We start from the raw sequence: 12,085 nt of genomic DNA, 5'->3' as shown, positions 1-12,085 counted from the left end.
CTTGCTGGAAAGCATTTTGCATCTGTAATTATATGTAATAAATGTAGTGTCTGATTTTTTTTAATAAACAAATGTTTTTAGGGGGGTTATGTCCTATGCAAATTTCCTTTAGGGGGATTTTGTTCTACCTGAACGAAAAACCTTAGGGAGGATTATGCCTTGCCTAGGAGGATGATGTCCGTAACTCTTGTGGAATATTTACTTCAGATCAATGCTGTGTTTAGTTTCTCCAAAAGGATAATAATAATAATAATAATAATAATAATAATAATAATAATAATAAATAGTCTTTTCCGTTCCTCATATTTTTTCAATCCTGTTGGTAGTCTTCTTTTCTTCCTTTTTGTTGACAATCTGAAATGCAACAATTTGTCTTTCCTATGTCTGGGTTGTCTGTCTCTTTTCGATGGCATTCTATCCGGCCAACCACAACCTTTACACCAAGTAAATTTGGAAACAGATTGAACGATATGGATGACAAAAACTTGTTTCTTTTCTGATAGCGGTGGCGGGGCTGAAGAACCAAGGGGTAGATGAAGCCTTGAGGTTACCCGGTCACGGAAGACGAACGCGAGCCTGCTATCTTTAGTTGCATTTTCTGAACAGAGTCATCTAACAGGAAAATGCTGAACTTTTTAAACATTAATTACTACGAGAATGTGCACTCTTTAATTTAGTTAGCATTTTCTCTTTAGATAATAAGAAATAAGAAATAAGAAAATTATAGGTTGAATAAATACGAATCAAAGATTATGAAAGTATGCACCTCAATTGGTAATTCTCATTACTTTCTCTAAAAAGCAGAATCGGGTTTAGTGGTAACTCTTGATTTCCTTACGGAAAATTAAAAAAATGATATTAATAATTTTGTGCAAATTACACACATACACTTTATGAATACTTCATAAATATGAATAATATAGTTAAATGTATAAACCTACTTTACGATTTTCTTTAAATGAGCAGTGTAGAACGTGATATCATGCAAAATTGAAAAAATCCCATGTTAAATTTATCCCACTTTTCACGGCATCCTCGCAAAGCTCCAGTCCACTCTTAATAAAATAGGACATATGTAATAAGGACATGCAATTTATGTAAAAAGACGTACGTTTTTCGTTAATGTTTAGTTATTTTAAAGATGTGACTATATATTCATTCTGCACTGTGTACTTGATTTTTTGTCAGATATTCTTAAATTTATCTTAAAATGTGTACAATACTGTACATATTTTCAGTTTCTATAATAAATTATTAAAATGCATGGTACAAAACATAAGAAGTGTTTATTAAGTACTGGCCCGTACGAAGAGGTCAGAAGAAACGAGTAAGAGCTAGTTTTGGAATAAAAATGGGGTTTTTAATGCTATGGGTGATTCAGGAAGTACTTATGTAAGTATTTATTGAATGCTTTTTGTTATTTGATCTCATTTGGCCGGATAGTTAATACTCTATTATAGTAATAAAAATTTATTTAAGATTTAAAAAAAAAAAAAAAAAAGACATAGGCACTAGCTATACATTGAAATAGGAAGAATAGGTCAAATGAAATTTACTGTAGGCAGCCTGTGACATCCCAAAACAAATTTCTGTCCTTTATTATAATATCTAATGTAAAGGAGCGATACGATTGAGCGGCATAAAAAGAACAGCTTTATCTCCAATAAGGACATCTGTATGACAATATGACAGAGTTCTCAATGGCCAGTGAAGAACGAACAACCACGCCGAAGCAGCTCATCGTGGAGTGTTTTGCGCCCAAATGGCCGCGCCCAAACGTGCTGCTCCGTTTCTACTAACTTCAACTGTCAGCTGTCAAAGGACGTTAGATCTGACCCGCTGCGACTCATATACCCTGGGCTAAGGGGACAGTAACGCCATCTAGTGGACAGAAGACCATGCTTTTTATAATACCTGACATCCTGTAGTTCATAAAATTCTCTCGCTAAGTCCATCAAATTGAATTCGTGTAAGTGTATGATAACTTCGTATTTTGTGTATCAAGAAGTTCTCATGTACTAGATATTATGCTCAATTGTTGGAAAACAACACATAACTGAATCGAACTTCTACCAATTAATTCAATATGCTTCTGTGTGTCGCAGTTTCAAGGTAATTTCTCTAAAGTTTATTCCATTTTGATGAAACTTGAGTGTTCTCTATTTGCAACTTAAGAAATAAACATTTTGCTTGGGGTTGAAAGCAGAGATAAATTAGAGAATAAGGGGGGGGGGGGGGGAGAAGGCAGCTAAATTTTTAACCTCAAATTAAAAGTTGGCTCTTATACTTAGTGTGATTGAACAGTTTTCCATGATGATGAGAATTGTACGATTTCAGTAAATATAGCGTATGTTTACCGTTTCCTATTAACGTAAAACAGAACGTAAGGGAGGTAGTATATACGAATCTTTACTTCATTGATTTGTCACATGTTAGATTCAGTGGCATTCGTTCGAGAACATCACTGGGTTCCTTTAGCCATCCATTTAGGTAATTGCGTTTATTGTTCCGGAGATTAATGACATACCTGCGGTTATGAATGGAGGACTTTAAATATACTCCATACTTTCTTTAGAAAAATCCATACTTTCTTTAAATATTATTATTAACATATGTATTAAATATTTAATTATATATGTATTTAGGACATACTTTATGAAACAAAATATGTTCTAGATTGAATAGGCGGCTTTCTAACAGCTAGAAGTTTTCTGTATTTTTTTCATATTTTATCCTTTCTTCTCATGTCTAATTTGAGAACGATCAAAAAAAAAAAAAAAAACTTCTAAATTAATTTGGCTAATTAGGTTTCAATTTAATGCTCCTTTTTAGTACCAAGGTTGTATGAAAACGAATCTGCAGTTTAATATGGTCCGAATTATATGTGCTCTGTTGACACTACTCCACTAGTCGGTACGCCCAGTTAATTTTATTAATGTTTTTGTGCATACACTGTAGAAAATTAACTAAGTATATACCTTGAAAATTTAAAAAGCAATTTTACCTGTATGCTCAGATTGTAGAGATTATTTCTGTAATATTTCCTCTTAATTCCTTGACATTCTTGTTTACACAAAGTAAGAATAAGATTCCAAAAAATGTGGATAATGAAGTAGAAAATTAAAATATTCAATATAGCACTGTCAAAATATGTAAAATCCTGATAAGTAAACAGTATGTTCAAAACTCCATGCCAACTCAAAGTGATTATTAGATATGCATTGTTGCCAACCGTTGTACTTTCTGTGTTGTGCATATTGTAGTTATCCAACAGTAGTATCTATTTTATATTATCTAAATTTTCTTGGTCAGAATTTAATTTGGAATTTTTATTTTACTGGTAATGAAAATTAATTCCAAAACTTTCTTCTAGTGTTATTTTCGGAAAAGTGTAGCGTACTGACTTTTGGACTGTTAAGATTTGTTGTACTAAAATGTTTAGAAAGAAAACAGATGTTTACATCTGCTTTGTGTGTGTATGTGTGTGTGTGTGAGAGAGAGAGAAAACAATTATGTTCATTACGATGCTAATAAGTACCTAGTGGAAAAAATCATGATCGGTAGAGGCACAAGTTTTTTGCAATGCGCGATAAAACGAAATGCGTCAGAATTAAGTAATTTTCAGTTTCTTGACCTTTTATGATATTCTATGCGTATTATCATTGGTTTCCAATGCGCAATAAAACGCGAAATTGGCAGTTTTGCGCGAAATTTCTAACAATACGCGATATAACGCGAAATTTTAAAAATACGTTTTCATTACTTTAAAAACGCTAGTTTTCCGCTGATGAAACGGTAGAACTTGGCATGAACTGCATTTTGGGAGATTAAGACACGATTACAGGGAACATGTTGCCCGTTAGCTATCACCATCGCAGCTGGATGGGAAGTTTCGAAGTGATAATTGTTTGAAGTTTGTTGTAAATGCCTTTACATATGTGTGGCTTCCAATAAGCAATACCAATTATGAGAGATTTTATTTCAAGTATGGACTGATGATACGTGACAAACGTACAACAATGAAGGAGGAAAATGTGAAATCATGTAACATGCTTATGTTTAATGCTTAAATGTAATTTGTGCCTATGTGTTTTCAGAAGACAGCAAAACTTTCCTACTCATAATAAGTTTAGTTATTGATTTTCCACAGTTTGATTTTAAAAAAATATAATTTTCTTATATATGAAATTGACATTGTCAAGTGAAATATTCAATGTATTTTGTTTTTAGGTAATTAATGGTTTATTTTTATAGTGATCTATGAATAAAAAAAACAGTTGGAAAAATGTCAGGGAATTCTTTTCCACAAGAGCTACAAAATGCGAAACTTTATTTGGAAAATGCGACGAAACGCGAAATTTTCAAATTCTTAATGCGAAAAACTCGTGTCCCTAATGATCGGTATTTGTTTATATATTTGTGACTTTTTAAGCGTCTCGTTTAGGCAGAATGGAAGGGGGTCAGGAAAGTGCAAAAGAGTCTGCCAGGGACTCATTTGAAGGTGTTACTCTGAATTTCTGGCATCTACCCGGTGGAACTGAGAAAAAAGTTATTAGAATGCCCGATGCGGGATTCGAATCCATGGGCATTTGAACTTGACGTCAACGCTCTACCAAGTCACTGCAGCTGAGGAAGAATACCAAAGTAGTAGATCTGAAAATGCCCTTAAATCGTGGATGAATATCGCTGGAGAAAAATCCAGGGTACCAATGGCTAAATTATAAGTTCGATAATAATAATAATTAATTATGTCCTAACACATTATTGAGTAGTAAGATATACCTTTCAGTTCTTGAGACCTTAGGTTCGATCCCCCGACAGGGAGCACATTTATTCGGGGTTGACTTACCACCGTGAGGCAGTTGTGGTTTGGGAAGTCACTTGAATTAAGAAGTAGAGAACTCTAGAAAAACAGGAAATAACTGTGAAGGGAATACCGAGGGCTAACCTCACACACACCCTAGTTAAAATCAACTTAAGCCTTTGAGGCTTTGTGCTATAGAGATAGAGTTTGTATTATTATTATTATTATTATTATTATTATTATTATTATTATTACAAGAACTACCGCAGCTACTATTGTTCATTTGAAGCGATAAAAGCGTCCTCATGAATACCCAACCACTTCTACTATTTGATACCATACATCATCATATATTTTTAAAAAATGGGAAGTTTTAATTAAAATGTGTGAAGAAAATCATTTACAGATCGATGCGTTATACAATAGAAAGTAAGAAATTTACACATCAGAAGTCAAGCTTAGAATATGCTTAGGTATAGTAAGAGTTGGAAATATCAATCGTTAATACCAGTAATCATCACTCTGCACTGGTGAATATTGGAAATTAAATTTCTGTTGTGCAGGTCAGTCTCGTTAGTTCAAGTAAATTTAAGATGTTGGGGATTTGGAACTGACAAACCGTCCCAGGATTTTACAAACTAAAACTTGTAGAGCAAAAGGTAATGAGATCGGAACCTGAGTTATAAATGAAACGGTACATTTAAATTGAAAGCAGATTGTGATGTTAAGGGGAAGAACAGAGGTAAAAGAAAGTAAGGATGTATGTAGGATATGTGTAACCTACGCAGCACTTGCATGACGTTCTCGGTGGTCCTCCAACGATGAGTCCTGTGATGGATAGTTGTCCTCCCTCTGGTTCATCACCTCCAAACAGTCGGTAGTCAGATGGCTCGAATCAGCTTTCACCAGTGAGTACGTGTAATCACTTTTTTTTGTTTTGTTTTGTTTTGTGATTACCAGTAATAGTTTAAGTCATGCCTCCTGTGTTTGTTGGAAATAAAGGAGCGTGGGACATTAAAGTATCATTTTATGAATTTATTTGTACCTTAGAATTTAAGAAATGAATGAATTTCATTGTGTATAAAAATAGAGGTTCAAAAAGACTTGTTTGTGCATTAATAGATGAGCTCAAGAATTTGTTTTTAAAGTTATTCGAATGAAAACGTTAAGAGTGCGATAGAATTACGAAAAGTTATAACATGATTGATCTGTAAATCGATAAAAGTTATCACTATTCGGAAGAATGAAGAATGATCAGGAGATGGCAACATCATGAAGGAAGGAAGCAGAGTCAGTGCAAAAATTAATAAGGTACTGGAGTGTTAAACCAATTGAAATTTATGACACAGCAAGTCTACAAGGAGTAGAAAGTTTAAAAGTGGTATATATATTTCTTTGGAGGACGTATCACAACAAGGAAAGGCAATCGAATGATGACGACCATAAGCATTGCTGTACTAGACGAACTGTAAAGAAAAATAGGCGTATTGCTGTGATATAAATGTTGGTTCAGTACAATTACTGTCCATGGCATGCTGCGATTCAATAATGTTTATTGACTGCTGATTTGAGGAACCGTCGTGTTCGTCCTGTGAGGAACTTTTGTTTCCTTTTTGAGACCGAAAGTGATGTAAGAAAAATTATTACATGAGACGAAACCTGGTTTCACTATCACGAGCCTGAAACAAAGAAAGCGAACAAGGAATGCGGCATATCTCGTCGCCAAAACCAATAAAGTTTTGCAGCCAAAAATCTGCAGAAAGTCATACTCACTCTCTTCGAGGATGAAAGTAGGGTAATTTTGGAACGTTACATGTAAAAAAGAGCAGCAGTGGTCACAGCTTCGTATGCACATCTGCTCCTGTTGGATAAGACTTATCTTTAGTAAATGGGTTACTACTATAAATTATTGGCCTATTACACGTATGTATACTTCTTGATATAATACACCTATATATAATTCTTGCACATCCACTATAACAACCACTAAAGTTCATGGACTTGTAACTTTTAACTTTCTTATTTTGTCGTACCTTATATATTAACAGCTATCTCAAGCTAATTGCTTAACACGTTAGACTTTTGCCTTTAAATAGTACGATAGCTAGGCACCAAAAACTCTCCCATAATCTGAGCCACTATTGGCTCCATTTCACACCTAAAACATACCAAATACATGAACAAAAGTCTGTAGTAACGTACTTCAGTTGTTCCTACAAAATCTCAACGCTTTGTCCGATTAATGATCCATTGTTCCTCCTACAGAATTTCAACGCTTGTGCAATTAATGACCCAATTATTAGACTTCCAAACTATGGTGTACATAAGTGTCGGAAGTCTTATAGAGCGGCTGTGTTCATCCGTCCGTCTGTTGACAGGTATCAGAACAAAAACTGTCAGAGATATTGAGGTTCGGTTTCTTACAATCGATTGAGCGGCCCTAAGCTAGGTTTCATCTCCTCTGTTAATTCTATTCAAACCGGAAGGGGTTCAGATTAATCATTTCTAGTTTCAACGGTTATCATCATAGAACAAAAACGGTAACATGGCGAGAAGCAGTTTTTTGCGAACGATTTAGCGTCTCAACGCAACATACAATGCCTGTTGCGAACCCTACCAAAAGCCAGAAGTGGTTCACTGTGAGAGGTATTGAGATGCGGTCTTCTGCAGTCGTTTCGACGTCTCAAAAATAGGTTCCGTCTTCTTGATTAACCCTTTATTCAGATCGGAAGGGATTCAAATTAGCCATTTCCGGTTTCGACACTTATCACCATAGAACAAAAATAGTAAGATTGCAGCAAGCTGTTTTCCGACTCATATGTTCGGATTACACGTTAAGCTATAGATCCGCGTCTTATATAGTCTCGATGCTGAACGGGACGCTAAACTCCAAATCAACCGAAAAAAAATCACTCTCAACATACGGTGTATTCTCAAGTCCGTCTATTAATGGAAATAAACTGTTGTGTTTTTACTTCTGTTTTTGTACGACATAAACTTAATTCATTTCTAAGTTCTATCACGTAAATAACTTCATAAAACGATACTTTAATGTTTCATGCTCCTTTATTTCCAGCGAACACAGACATGTCTTAACTATTGCTGAAAAGCACCAACAGAAATTTTGTGATTACCGGTACTCATCGGTAAAGGCTGGTAATTAAAATTCAGTTTCTAACATTCACCACGCGGTTGATATTTTCAACTTTCACAGTAACATACATAGCTGTTGCTTTAGGCTAAATACGAGGATCATTACAAAAGTCATGGCAACTACCTTTTTTCTCAAAAATGGTAAAAAATTCTGAAAACGAATAAAATTCTGAAATATGCAAATGTAAGGTTAATTCATATGGAACATTACACGTAGGGAGATGGATGAACACACACACCACCATAAAGATTTGGCACAAGAGAAAAAGGCGAAAATATTTTTTTTTCGTTTCAAACGTGTTTTACTGCCAATTGCAACATTACACAATACTACAGAGCAGGAGCACGTACCTGAGACATTTTAGAGTCCTTCGAAGTAGTCTCCGAAAGAATCCATCACGCACTGCCATTTAATGAGCGTAGTTTGTAATGTAGTATTGTTTACTGTTGCAATTAATAGTAAAACACGTTTGAAGTGACAAATTTTTTTTCGCCTTTTTTTCTCGTGCTATATCTTTATGATGGTGTGTATGTTCATCCATCTCCCTACATATAATGTTTACATATGAACTAACCTTCCATTTGCATATTTCAGAATTTTTTTATTCGTTACCATTTTCGAGAAAAAAAATAGTTGCCATGACTTTTGCAATGATCCTCGTATGAAGAATGGACGCAACGATTACAGATAAGAGTGGAAATATGGAAGAATATTAATACTTCTAGCATGATGTGCTTCCAAGATAGAAAGAGAAAAAGAAGAAATTTGGGAGCAGATAAGCACATACATACAAGCTTTAACTTCGACCCACTTCTTTGCTTACATGCTACATCTAAGGCTTCAGAAGTTCAGAGTATCACTTCATTATGGAGTTTACTGTACAGTCATACAGTGATATTTTCTTCTTACTTACATTAGTGAAATTTGAACCTAAAACTAGGCCATTTTCAAGTGTCATGTTTTCCAGTGAAGAACTGCAAAGTGTATCTCCAATTGAAAGGTGAAGTTGCAAGAAAAGCTTCTTGATGATAGCGTTCTGGAAGCAGTTCTCCAGTTTCTAACCATCTCTCTCTCTTCATCAGCAGAAATAAAAACATTTTCTTTCACTTTTGGTGAAGGTCATTCCAAAATAAGAAATCCGTTAGGCATCTTGAGGTTTCTTTTTATTATTATTATTATTATTATTTTCTTAATTTAAAAATAATGAACAAATTCTAACATAGTGCCAAAAGCTGTGGTATTATGATTATTTCTTTCTTGATACAGTAACCGAAGAGGTTCAGTTTTCAAAATTTACAGTTCTTTAAATCGAGGTATTACGAAGAAAAAGCTATAACATTAAATTGTAGAAGTTGGAATTTTAAACTTGCATTATTTTGTTTAATATGATCGTGTGCGTAATAAGTCACAATTAGTACACATTTATGTGGATCTAGTAAGAAAAATAATAGTACTACCATGAGACAAATTTAGAAATTCTATAGTCTGTACTAAATAGTAAAATACCATTCAAATTGACAAAAGTATTTTGTTATGAGTTTTATAATACTAGTAAAGGAACAAAAACGCCATTTCTTGTATTTTTCACATCAAGAATTTCACTTTCGAAATTTGATATGATTTAAATCAGATTACACTGGTAAGTACAATGGTCGGCAACACTGAATATCTAACATTTATCTTCACGTATCATCACGTTTCTGACACTCTGGTCATCGGGATTTCTAATATCTATTGACATTGCGAAATTGAATACCTTGATTTCCCACTTTACTTTTTACATCCTTAGAAACTTCATCTACAAAGCCACGAATGGGACTGTAAAAATCAGCCGAAACATTGAAGTAGTAATTTCTGTAAACAGAGCATGTAGGTAATATTGATATATATATATATATATATATATATATATATATATATATATATATATATATATATATATATATATATATATATATATAATTCGTAAATAGTATAAGAACTTACTGCGTCCAAATACACGTTAATTCTGGAATTCTAATTCTATTGCGAAGCGAAGCGTTTTCAGTAGTAGAATATTCAATAGAAGAGCTGTTTCGAATGCAAGGAATTTAAATTAGCAAAAGTATCTCATCATTTTTCAACTGGGTACACGAAAATAATAATAATAATGTTTTATGTTAGTTTTCCAGAAACTGATAAAGACAAGATGAATTGCTGAAACAGTGTAATTCAGTTAAAGCGCAGTTGGACCCAATAAGTAGTTGTATTTTTTTTGCAAATTAGGTAGATATGCTTTTAATCATATCCTTAAACAATATTATTTTATTATTAGTTTACATGTTAACGATATATAGTATGGAGATCAGAGTTGTATCTTTCATTGCAGGTTTCCGGACCCCAATAAACGTGTGCCATCTTTACTAGATCGTGCTGTGGCAGGTAATGCTAAAGAAGAAGAAGAAAAGGAAGAAATAGCGAAAGAAGAGCAAGTGGAGAGAGATGATCCAGTAGCTCTGCAGAAAGCAAGAGAATGGGATGACTGGAAGGATGATCATAGAAGGGGATACGGGAACAGAATGAATCGCAGCTGAGGATAAACGGAGAACTGAAACTCGAAAATTCCACCAATTAATGAAGATAATAATAAGTGGTATATAGTTTTTCGGAAAGCAGTTGTGATGTGCTCAATGTAATGGTGTCTCGTCAGAAAGATGTGTATTTAAACAGCATATTTCATCTTAATTAGCATGTAAACACCGTCGAAAATGTAACCTTCATTTCATGTTCTATTATACTTTCAAAAAAGGAAATGATCTTTTCATACCTTTCTAGATGTGTTTGAATCCCCTAATGTGTCTTTTGTTCTTCCTTGATTTATGAGTGCTTTTGTAGTGGATAGTTACAAACCGAAATAAACTGAACAACAGACCATAACTCCCATTCCGTTTGATAACTTTCCGTGAAAATGAAATAGTTAAAATACAATTGAAAACAAACTACATAAGCTGTTTAATAAAATGTAAACTGATATTGTTGTACCTGGGCCCAACTTGTATGCTCGTTGTGTACTATAATAAGAGTAGGCACTTTGTAAATAGCGCGCAGCTGGTTCTCTTGAAATATATTTGTATTAAATTAAAATCCTTTAGTTAATTCATTTAATGAAAAACATATGTTTTAATTATCAAGTGTGTACTGCTACGTACGGAACAGTAACACATGATAATCAAATTTTCTACGTGTGAAGTTGCATTTCTTGTATACGGACGACGAAGATTTCGACTGGTTCGTGGGTGGACAGCAGGGTGAGATGAGAAAGTTAGGTTTTAAAAATTACGGATAAGAATGATGGATTTCCGTGGGTAATGCACTATCCTGTTACTAGCTAATATTGTGGTTCAATCATGAAGTCCAGTTTCAAATGTTACAGGTAAGGGTAATTGATTGCCATGGATAATGCGCTATCCTTTTATTGGCTGATATTATCATTCTATCATGAAGTGAGGTTTTGAAAATTATAGGTAAGGGTGAGAGGTTATGATGAGCAATGCGCTGTTCTCTTACTGGCTAATATTGATATTTTGTCATGAAACCAGGTTTTAAAAGTTACAGATAAAGATGATGGATTACGATAGGTAAGGCGCTATCCTCTTACTGGCTAATATTATCATTCAATCATTTCAAAATAACTGATTTCCATAATAGTCACCTAAACTCCTAAGATATTCATGCTATGTTGATGATTCGATTTTTCTGTACAGTCAAGATCCTCAAATCCTCAAATGAAAGTAAATTGTAATGGCAATATAGGTATCATGTCACGACCACTATGGAAAATGTAGGCATGATGATTTTTTGTTTTAAAATTTTTAATTAATTTTTGGGTGAAAATACGCTGGAAGGTCGCCATTACATAGATAGTACATCTGCACATTCATGTGAAACCTTTTTTTCCGCAAAGTTATACATACAGAATTACCAAAAAATAGGAAGAACAATCTAAACACTACAAGAGTGCACTGTGAGCACTTTTACTGAAAGGCTTCATCAAATAGGGAGAGGAAGAAAAAACTTACAATCATCCAAGCGTTGCGCGATCATCATCATCATCATCATAGGAATTCTACCATTATTGGCAGGTCACT

The 12,085-nt window shown here is 33.9% G+C and overlaps 1 protein-coding gene across 1 annotated transcript in view; it reads left to right on the top strand.

The window, feature by feature from the left end:
* Positions 1–11,081, top strand: part of Tap42 (immunoglobulin binding protein Tap42) — a 41,469-nt gene extending 30,388 nt beyond the window's left edge. The window contains exon 3 of the mRNA XM_081755631.1: positions 10,327–11,081. Within this exon, the coding sequence (XP_081611757.1) occupies positions 10,327–10,531 (205 nt within the window). The 3' untranslated portion in view covers positions 10,532–11,081. The remainder of the gene's footprint in view (positions 1–10,326) is intronic.
* The last annotated feature ends 1,004 nt before the right edge of the window (positions 11,082–12,085 follow it).

This window comes from Thermobia domestica, chromosome 4 (assembly GCF_964235325.1).
Source record: "Thermobia domestica chromosome 4, izTheDome1.hap1.1, whole genome shotgun sequence".
Classification (NCBI taxonomy): Eukaryota; Metazoa; Arthropoda; class Insecta; order Zygentoma; family Lepismatidae; genus Thermobia; species Thermobia domestica.
The sequence above is the reverse complement of the archived record's forward strand: the minus strand, read 5'-3'. Positions and strand labels throughout refer to the sequence as shown.